The sequence below is a fragment of the Balaenoptera musculus genome, chromosome 12 (assembly GCF_009873245.2).
Source record: "Balaenoptera musculus isolate JJ_BM4_2016_0621 chromosome 12, mBalMus1.pri.v3, whole genome shotgun sequence".
In the NCBI taxonomy this organism is placed as follows: domain Eukaryota; kingdom Metazoa; phylum Chordata; class Mammalia; order Artiodactyla; family Balaenopteridae; genus Balaenoptera; species Balaenoptera musculus.
Window position 1 is genome coordinate 19,311,766 of NC_045796.1, and position 11,643 is coordinate 19,323,408.

The 11,643-nt window shown below is 36.6% G+C and overlaps 1 protein-coding gene across 1 annotated transcript in view; it reads right to left on the reverse strand.

Moving 5' to 3' along the window:
- The window catches only part of ADGB (androglobin), a 160,537-nt gene extending 149,144 nt beyond the window's left edge, over positions 1-11,393 (reverse strand). Inside the window, exon 1 of the mRNA XM_036871938.1 lies at positions 11,319-11,393. Within this exon, the coding sequence (XP_036727833.1) occupies positions 11,319-11,392 (74 nt within the window). The 5' untranslated portion in view covers position 11,393. The remainder of the gene's footprint in view (positions 1-11,318) is intronic.
- Positions 11,394-11,643: the final 250 nt, after the last annotated feature.

The window sequence follows — 11,643 nt, forward strand, 5'->3', positions numbered from 1 at the left end:
GATATGGAGAGCCTGCTTTGGATCCAGGTCCAGCTGCATTCCCTAGTGCCTAGAAGAAGCAGCCATTTCCCCCATCTTCCCCTATCCCTGCCACAACTCGTGACGATGCTGGAGCACCTGAGGCTCTGCCCCTCATGCTCCAGATGAACGTTCTTTTCAAGAACATACATTTTATTTGCCAAGTCATACCATAATCTGAGACATCAAACAAGTCTCAATAAATTTGAAAGAATTCAAGTCATACAAAATATGTTCTCTGACCAATGGAAATTACACTAGAAATCTCTAACCAAAACACCTGGAAAATTTGAAGATATTTGGAATCTAGGTAAAATATTTATGATTAACCAATGTGTTAAAGAAAAAATTTAAAAAGTTATAAAAGTATCTGAATTGAATAAAAATGAAAATATAACACACTAAAATGTACAGGATGCCACTAAAGCAATAGATAGGGGAAGTTTATAGCACAAAATGTCTACATTAGAAAAGAATCAAAGTCTCAGAACAATGTACTCAGTTTCCACCTTAAGTAACTAGGAAGAAGAGAGCAAGTTAAATCTAATGTAAATTAATAAAAAATTAGAGCAGGTTAATAGAAATAGAAAACATAAAAATGGCAGAGAAAAATCAATAAATCAAAAAGCCAGTTCTTTGATTGATCAAACTCTAGTCAGGTTGATCAGGAATGTGGAAGAGAAGATACAAACTACCAATCAGAATGAAAAAAGAGACATCACTACTGATCCCATAGACATTAAAAAGATAATAAGGAAATATTACAAACAACTCTATGTCCATATATTTGATAGCTTAGATGAAATGGATCAGTTCCCTGAATACAAACTAAGAATCCTTGGTAAAGAGGAGATAGATTGGACTGGAGATATTGAATACCCTTGTCTGTACCTATTAATAGAGTGAACTTAGCATTAAATATTTTCCTACAGAAAACTCCAGACCCAAATGGCTTCACTGGTAAAGTCTACTAAATATTTAAGGAAGAAGTAATACTAATTCTACACTAATTATTGGCAACAACATGGATGAATATCAAAATAATTATGATGAGTGAAAGAAGCCATACAAAAGGAAGTTTATTATTCCATTTATATAAAACTCTAGAAAATGTAAACTAATCTATAGTGATAGAAAATAGAACAGTGATTGCCTGGGGACTGGGGTCAGGGAAAGACAGAAGGAAGGCAAGGAAACTTTTTTGAACAGTAGATCTGTTCATCATCTTGATTGTGTTGATTCTTTCATGTGTGTGGATGTACATCAAAACTTATCAGAATGCATTCTTTAAATATGTGCAATTTATTGTATGTCAAATGTACATCAATAAACCTGTTTTTTAAAAAGAAAGAAAAAGAAAACCTGGGGATTTTAAAAGGCAAATTTAGGAAAATCCAAACATCACCTTGTGATAGCAGTATTATCTGTTTCTAGAGTCATAATATATAGTTAAATTAAATCTAGATTCTATGATATATTTGACTGCCAAGTCATATTCAACAAAATGTATTTTGTCTGTCTTTCATGTATACCTATTCCTGGTAAATTAAACCATGTATAATTTGGACTTGGGAAAAAGTCAAAATTGTCTGTATATGTAATAAAAGTAGTCCATATTAGCATTAATATATATTTTATAATCTGGTTATTAATAAAACACTAATGAAATAACTTTTTAAAACTTAAAAGCACTTGTTAATCACATACATAGCAAAGATGACAAAATGATTTTTTAAAAATTCTTAGGTCAATTAACAAATTATATAATACAACAGAAAATATAAGAGCTGAAAACCAAAGAAAATTTTAGCTGGCACAAAATCATAGAGACTTCTAAGAAAAAGTTTTAAAAGAAGCAGAATCTTATTTACACACAGGCCATACACACTCTTATATATGCTTTAATTAGATTACTTCCACTGCGAGGATGTTAAAATTTCAATAAAGTGAGGGTCTGGAATTTTGCTATTATTTTCCTTGAGCATGCTGCTCAGGGTAAAGACATGATTTTATTCATAGTGGGAGGTAGTTTATTTATGCAATGTGTAATCAGCATGCCTTATTAAGTAGCATCAGCTCATACCCTGAAGGAAACAGAATACACAATTGACTTAATTTGCATTAGGGGCATTCTGAGCCATATTCTTCAGAAATATTAAATACGTGAGGAAATAAATTGCAACCTCTAAAAAATGCAAAAATTAAAAATAGTTAAAGTCAGATTGTTATGTCAACCTTTATTCTCTTGATTTGATGAAAATTATTTAATTAGGCATTTAACTTTAAAAGTTCAACATTTATCTATTTTTTTTAATATACTGTGCTTGTGTGAATACGAAAATAAATAGGTGAGGGAGATTAAGAGGTACAAACTTTCAATTACAAAATAAACGAGTCACAGGTATGAAATGTACAGTGTGGGGAGTATAGTCAATAATTATGTAACATCTTCATCATGGTGATCATTTTGAAGTGTATAGAAATATCGAATCACTACTCTGTGTACCAGCAACTAACAGCATGTTGCAGGTTAATTATACTTCAAAATCAAACAAACCAAACCCACAGAAAAAGAGATCAGATTTGTTATTACGATAGGTGGGGGTGGAGAGGTGGAACTGGATGAAGGTAGCCAAAAGGTACAAACTTCCAGTTATAAGATAAATAAGTACTAGATATGTAAAGTACAGCATGATAAATATGATTAACGCTGCTGTACATTGTATTGGGTTGACCAGAAAGTTCATTCAGGTTTTTCTATAAGATGTTACGGAAAAACCCGAACAAACTTTTTGGTCAACTCAGTATATGAAAGTTGCTAAAAGATTAAATCCTAAGAGTTCTTATCACAAGGAAGAAATTTTTTTTTCTAATTCTTTAATGTCTTATCTACATGAGATGACAGATGTTCACTAAACTTATTGTGGTAATCACTTCACGACGTATGTAAGTCAAATCATTATGAAATGAACACTGAGCCAGGGTAGAGAAGCAATTTGAAGGGAAAATCAAAAGAACATGGAAACCAACTGGACATAACAGACAAAGGAGGGTGAAGGTCAAAGATAACTGCTTGAAACTCAAGGTGGCAGGGAAGATGGTAGTAAGATTCTCTAAAATAAACATGGGAAATCTACACATTTGGAAGAGAAAATGATGACCTCCATTTTGGACATATTTAACTTGGAGTAGGAGAGTACATCCAAGTGGATTTGTCCCCTTGAACTTGAGCTCAGTTACATGGTAAGGACCACGGGTGCTAATTCAGTCATCTTTAATCATCATTGTTTTAGATAATCAAAAGGGATAAAGGAGAGAGGAGTGAAGCAAGACCATCAGAGAATGGCTTAATTTGGGGGGTAGAAGAAAGAAAACAAAGCAGGGGCAGGTCAGAAGGAAAGGAAAACTCCAGGAAAGGATAAGAGAGGATAGATTTAGCTGGAGTGACACATGTTCCCCTGAGCCCTCTTGAGAGATGGAGGAACAAAGGGAGAGAGCAGAATAGGAGGGGGCTTCTTCTGCTGTTCTGATCCCGATGAACACAGGCCCCTAGTATCTGAAGCTTCTGCCTTTTACTGGAATCTAACACTGTCCAGCAGCAAAGCTGATATTTTAAAGAGCAAGGACAAAACATGATATGCAAATACATGACATAATGTCCTTAATGACTTTAACCAAAATCCATGAAAGAAACAACAGGTCCTCAGCACCCTGGGTGAGTACATGCACAAGCTCCTATTAAACTTTTTTTTTCTCCTTTTTACACAACTCCAACTATTTTCTTCCTAACTTTATTCTTTGTTTATGGAGCAAACTGATCACAGATCCCTCCTAGACTTTGATCCAAGGTAGAGCAAACATGTGGCTTTGTCTCTAATTTCTAATTAATTCATTACAATAGTATGTGGAAAGAGCTCTGTTAGCAGATTGTACAGCACAGGCTTCACCTTTGACCATGACCTCACCTGGTTAAACTCTCACGGTGTTTCTGGCTCATACCTGGGATGAAAGCAGGCAAAACAGGCCACAGTTCTTCCTGCTTCCTCTCCTTTTGCCTGTGTATCCACAAGGTTTGATGACCTGTAATAGCCTTTTTTATTAATTTATAACTAAACTAGACATATTTCTTCCCTGAATGAAGATTGAGAGGTGAAGAAATGGGAGCAGAAAGGGCACATTGACCTTTTGAGGATTTCAACTGAAGTAATATATGTAATTCTGATACCCATCATGTCAGAGGATGGAATAAAAATAATCACAAAATCTTTAGACTATGTTATTCATTTGGCACCAGCAAAAATATAAATATATATATATTTTATATATATATACTTTATATATATATTTATATATATATTTTATATATATATATTTATATATATATTTTATACATATGTGTGTGTATATATATATATATACTTTATATATATATTTATGTATATACTTTATACATATGTGTGTGTGTGTGTGTGTATATATATATATAGATATATATACTTTATATATAAAGTTTACTTTTAAAATGTACCATATGTTAATTCAGCCATACAGATCAGCATGCCTATAGCCCTAGACCCTGGAATTAATTAGCCTGAACCTACCCTAGGAAAGAATGTAATAAAATTTCAAAGCACCTAGTTGAATACTTCTTCTGACAATGTATGCATGTCTTCTTTGTCAAGGGTCAAAGTGAGAAAGATTAGTAATATTTCTATCCAATGCTTCATATTATACAAATCATATCAAAGGTATATTTTTAACATCTTGGATACAGATTTTAGTCATTTTTATCTCACATTAAGTAGCCTAATAAGCTTATAGATTATTTAATCCCTTAATTTCAATAATCTGTGACCTAGAAATGTCAAAATAATAGTAAAGCCAACTAAAATATTTTTAAATAACCACTTTTGATTGAGGCAATATGACTTTGCTCATTTGAAGCACTACCAACAGTGCTGTGAGTTTCAAAGTATAAATTTGATTTTGTTTTTAGGTAACGCTGAAGTACGAATTCCATGAGTTTGTAAATTTAAATCTTTTTAATCTAACATCTTCTACTCCTCTAATAATGCTACAGAGTAAACTGAGGAGGAACCATTTCTCCTCCAAAAGGAAACAAAATAAAAATTGGTTGATTAAAAAAATTTTTTTCATTGCCAGAAATAATTGTTAACCCATGTCAAGTTTTAACAAATTATTAAACAAATGTTCAGATTAAGATTATTTCAGGGCTTCCCTGGTGGCGCAGTGGTTGAGAATCTGCCTGCCAATGCACGGTACACGGGTTCGAGCCCTGGTCTGGGAAGATCCCACATGCCGCGGAGCAACTAGGCCCGTGAGCCACAACTACTGAGCCTGCGTGTCTGGAGCCTGTGCTCCGCAACAAGAGAGGCCGCGATAGTGAGAGGCCCGCGCACCACGATGAAGAGTGGTCCCCGCTTGCCACAACTAGAGAAAGCCCTCGCACAGAAACGAAGACCCAACACAGCCAAAAATAAATTAAATAAATAAATTAATTAAAAAAAAAAAGATTATTTCAAAGGAAGAACTAGTGGCAGACCCCACTAAGACTAACAGGTTATTCCTAGCCTCATTAAGCAGGGCTTTTTGGCTGAGATTTTTATATTTAAGAAATATGCAACAGACATTTATATGATGCCCTAATCTGTGCTGAGTGTTGCCTGGTGTCCTGGGGATGATTGACAGGGCCTCTTCCCTCTGGGTCTCATAGTCGCTCTCTGGTTCTGAGACAGAGGGTTTTATGGACAAGCTGCCACACCAGGTTTCTATTTTAACTCAAAGTACACACACACTTATTAAACACACATCGTGCCAGGTCCTGAAGAAAATGCAAAAATAAGCAAGGAAAGGCCCTCAGAAATTTGTCATTGAATTTCATTTACACTTTTTTTCCTTCTCTTTTCAGACATGGTGGCATCATCACCTGGACATCATCACCGCTGCCACTGAAGGTCAGTAACTTGGCTTTGTGGTCTTTGACACAATCATCTTACAGGTCTGCTCTGTACCCACTCACCCTTCTTTAAAAAAGTTCCTCACTCTCATGGAGAGTTCCCAGAAGCAAGCATTCCCCCATTATCTCCCATTATCATCACCCGTTTCTTGCTACCCTGATTCTTAATTCAGCATGAATTCCATTCAGACAACAGTTAAATTGTACCTCATAAATCATCATTTTGACATTTAAAACAGTCTATGTTTCCCCATCACATAGAGTTCAAATTCCTTAATCTGTCCTTCTCACGTGCTGCATACTCGCCTCTGATGCTTTATGTGCCGGAACGTTCATATGAAATCCCTCTGCTCCAGCCAACCTGGATGACTTTCTGTGCCTCAGACATCTCCATCACCTGCCCTAGCCATCTCACTAGCCTGTGCCTTTCGAAGTTGGAGAGTGGCTGTTAGAGGGAGATGATGAAAGACCAGCTCCAGTTGGAAGTGACCCTCTTCTCCTCTAACTCACATAACCATCATTTTAGACATGTCATGATTTCTCTAATCTAACCCTATGCCAATACGTGGTTCTTTCCATTATTTCCAACAAGTTCTCCCTGACAAATTCGACATTACTGTGTATTTCCTAGTTATTTCTATTTGAATCTTAGTTTTTCTCCCCTAGATTACAAATCCCTGGACTTGTACCCTGTTTTGCAATTCGTTATTCTCCCAAGCCAACCAGTGACTTGGGCATGAGAAGCGCTCAATTAATCATTGGGAAATGAACATAAAGAATTGGCTTTCCTCTAGGGAAGTTTTGGTCACCAGAGATCACCTTTTAAATTGTGAGTACTTACGACCTTAGTTGTTGAGGTTCTCAGAGGTGACCTGGGTAAATCACAAAACTCAGTGTGAACCCTGGGTTGTTTCCTGCCCTGCTTCTCCTCTTCCCTCTCTGCCTTTTTCTGTGGAGCTATAAGGACTATACCTAGAGCTACAAAAGGCATCTCCCTTCTCTCTCTCTCTCTCTTTCTTCCTCTCTCTCTCTCTCTCTCTCTCGTGCACACACACATTTTTTTTCCTTTTTGATTTCTGGTGGTAGAGGAATAGATTATCTATTATCTATCAACCACTGTTGCATGGTTTCATTGAAGCAGCTTTCTCTTTGACTTGGTATAACCAAGAATTCACTTAATTTAATCCTCAGTAAGATATGTATTCTTCTATTTTATGTTGCTTTCATAGTATTAATCATAATTCCACTCTTGTAATAGTCTTGTTTTCAAAGTTTTGTATAGACAAATATGTTGATCTTTTTTGAGAATTCTATGAAATTTAAATGCACACTTCAGTAAGTATAGATTAACTTGAGCTTTATGAAATATATTTCATTCTGTTTTGAAAAGAGGTCTAACTATATTCAATATCCTGTGATAAATCATAATGAAAAAGAATATGAAATAGAATGTGTATATATATATATATATGTATGTATAACTGAATCACTATGCTGTACAGCAGAAAGTAACACAACATCGTAAATCAACTATACTTCAATAAAATACATTTTTAAAAAAGAGGTCTAATGATGTTTCATCATCTATAAGAATCTAGAAGGTTGCATAATTCTTGTTAGTTCAACAAATTATCTGTTTGATCTTGATTTTAATGTGCTATTGGAAGTGGAACAAAACTTTGTGACTATAAACACCAAATTGTATTCCTATCTCAAACTTCCCATTCAAGTTCAAATATTTTAGCATTTGAAGTGTAAGCATTAACACTTCTAATAACCCTTAAGAGTTAAATTGCATGCCTTCTCTTCCCTCTTTTAAGTTGTCTATCATCTACACCAAAACTTATATTCAGTACTTCTAAGAAGATCAAATTTTTGTCTTCTGTCACTACAAATCCTTCCATGGTATCTTTGCAGTACACACTAGTTTTCAAATTGATTAATTTAAATTGGTTTGTAATTTCCAATTATCATTAGGTACTAATAATGAAAGACATAATTTGTGACAGTTGTTATGACAATAAAAAATATGGTTCTCAAAGATGAAATTTTAAAAAGATGACATCCCCAATTAGAACAATAAGTTAAATCAAAGTTTTGAACACTTTACTGTAACAAAATTCTCTCACTTATGGATTCAGTAGAGTTAAAAAGCATCTGAAAGAATCATGATAGTTTGGAGCTGGAGGAAAAAATAAAGTAGAGAAGGGAGGAAAGGGAATGCTGGAATGGGAACAATTTTAAGTAGATGGTCCTTCATTTAAAGAAGAAAAAATTGAATGTCAAAATAAAAAAATGACATATCTAATGTCACAAAAAATGGTGCAAGGGTGAACCCTATATCAGAGATTTCATTCTTGCTGATACAGAGAAATACAGAATACATAAAATAGAAATACCTTAATCTAATGTAAAAACTGTCAGCTCAGTTACCTGGCATACTTATTCTTGGTGATTCAAAGTCATATTTACTTATGAATTTGGTCACAGCTGGACATAGATGGTTCTGCTTTCTCAGTTGAAACATCTCAGTTTTTGAATTTTGCCAACAGTGGATCAGATCAGAAAAGGAGGGAGAACAAGTCTCCAATCAAATTTAGAAGGAATGAAAACCAAGCTAGGTAACTAAACTATGAACTCATTTAATAAACAAATGGTGAGTGGCTATTATGTGCCAGCCACCAGACTAGGCAAAAGCCAGACCTGGTCCTGTCCCCAATTTGACACATAAGTTTAGGGAATACAAGAGATATGCTACAGATGGCAGCTGTAGGACAATAAAGTTTTATGGGACAGCCATTTTCAAGACTCTGAATACTTTTTCTCTCATTTCCGTACTCAGGACCATGTAGAGTTAGTTGCATTTATTATATGTATAACCACAAGGTGTGGTAAAATAATGACATATAAAAACTTACTCTAAATGTCTCCAGTATATTTCAAATGACAATTACACTGGAGCCTTGCTAGACTTTGATCCCTGGGCCCCATGCTAGGTGACACCTATATCTATGACTTAGCCTGATATCTATAATTAGTTCTTCAGTAAAACTTAGAGGATAAACATGATTTACAGTGGACTTCACATTCTATTATATAATGCTACAGCAGAACCTAATGATTTGATGTTTAATACTCAATAGCTAGTTTCTAGCAAAGCCTAGATATTGTATAACGATTTGCCCTTACTCTTTTATTTTCATAAATATATACATGTACTTTTATTGATATAATTCAATTCAGACATTTTCTGGGGAAAAAAACCTGTTAGAAATAACATCATCTCAAAAAGGAATGGGACGTCCCAGTAAGGAAAGAGTTAACATCTTATCAGCAGGGATCTTATTTCTATCATGTGATAAAATCACCACAAAACCAGGCCAGGTACTGTGTTTTATGGTATCTGGTTTGATCAGTTTGTTTTTGTTTTTTTTTTAAATGGGCGTTAACAATCTCATCTCTTTCAGGATATAAACTCTTTAAAATCAAAGCTCCTTAAGAGTTGTGAGCCTTCGATGTACATTAATTATAACCATTACTAAGTTTGCTTTTCTTTTTTTGGTGTATTGCAACCCTGTTATAGTCTTTTATTTAATCACTGTCATTCACTTATTCATTAAATAAACATTTTTGAGTGCCTACTACATATGACCCAAATATGACTAAGGACCCAATAGTGTATAAAATAGAAGAGGAAAAATCCTTGCCTTCATGGAACTTACATTTTATTAAGATGACATATGCATAAACATAATTTTTAAAGCAAAATATATAGTATGTTAATGAGCAAAGCAATTAATGACAAAAAATAAAGCAGCAAAAGAAAAACGGGGAGTTTTTGGCTTTGGCAGGAAAGTGGGGATAGCAATTTTAAACCAGTTGGCCAAAGAAGCTGACATGAGAAAGTGGCATTGAGCTAAATACCTAAGGGAGGTGAGGGAGAAAACCATATGGAAATGACTTTCTAGCAGAGGAAATAGCAAAGCAAAGGCCCTGAGGTAGGAACAAGCCTGGGGTGCTCCAGGATGTGAAAAGGAGGACAGTATGTGAACAGGGGGGAGGTAAAGTCAGAAAAGGAATAGGGGAAAAGGGGAAAGACCTTGATCCTGTAGGGTCTTGTAGAACTTGGACCTTTAAGAATGGAAGCAACTAGAAAATACTGAAATGACCTGCCCTACACTGGTATGTAGCAGGAGAGCAATTCTGTTAAAAATCACTTACGTATGTAATATAGTATCTGAAATTTAAGTTACTAATAAAAATGAATGGATTATCTGCCAGGAAGCTGGAAGCTTGCTTACGAGAGAAAACAGAACTAGGAATAGAGAATCACAGACATGGGAATAAGTGCGGGAGAGGAGTTCAGGGAGGGAAAGAGTTTAAGTACTAGGCATCAGTGAACAGAAGTTCAATGTGGGATTCTTTAGGTAAAGAAGGAGATGAAGAATTAGGCGACCGAAATCGAAGAACCCAACTAAAAAGAATTTACTGTCCACCCCTCACAGGCATAGTGGGAAAACATGAATGACCCCACTGAGTTAGGTTTAGCAGCTGGCACTCTCTTATAGCTGGAATACATTTTAGAAATGTGTAAGTTCAAATAATAGCCCCAAATCTGTGTTATTAATAACTAGGTATTTTTAGAGGGGGAAAAAAAACACACCAGAGGACAAAAAGTAATAAGGAGGTACATACAGAGACACGACAAACACCACCCCAGGTCAGAGAGGCATCATGTAGATTCCATGAGCTAAAGTCTGTACACTTTCTTGGAGTAAACATTAGTAACGTGAATTACATATTTATATAGTTTTAACTTTTAAAAACCATTTTATGTCTGATATAATCTGACTAAAAGTCTTTAGTTGTTGCACTGGGGCAGATACAAACTAGGGAATCATCACTGAGGTGAAAGTTCTCTCTGTCTCTGTCTCTTTCTGCTAATACTGGGGCCATGCAGACGTGGCCCTAACTTTGAGCCTCGCCTCTTTGGCAAGGAAGCAGCAGCCTTTCTAAGTGCCTGGGTGGACTCTGAAGGAGAGGAGGGGCAGGAAGGGGCGGGAGGCTCATGGACGGGAGCCAGAGTGCAGCCGCCGAGCAGCTGAAATAGGGAAACCTGGGAGGAGGTGGATCGAGGCAGGCATGGAGGAAGAATGAGGGCAAGAACCTGCCGAGTCTGGGTTCCACAGAAGGGAAAGAAGCTGCCAAGAGGCCATCTAAACTCGTGCCCTGGCATAGTTTGCTACAGTGAAGCAGCGCCAGGACGAGTGGAAAGGCCAAGGGGTCAGGCCAGGGGTGGGATGGGCAGGCAGAGGTCCCTTACTCTTTAGATTTATCCGATCCGTGCGCCGAGTTGATACGATGCACCTCTTTCTTTCTGGTTTGTTTGGTGGTCATGGCAGAGGCGGACCCAGGCAGCGGCTGAGCTCTGAGCTAGGAGCCGGCTCTGCGACCCTGGCTCCGCGTCTGCCGTTGCCAGGAGACGACCCGTGTGCTTCCTGCAGCGGCGGGGCAGGTGCTGGCAAGGCTTTAGCAGGGGCGGCTCTAGCGGAGGCGGCTTTAGGTCGCAGTGGGGATGCGAGCTCGAGCGCTCCACAGGCGGGTGGTAACCTAGGGGTTGAGTGTCTGGGGAGGAAGGCTCCCCGGGG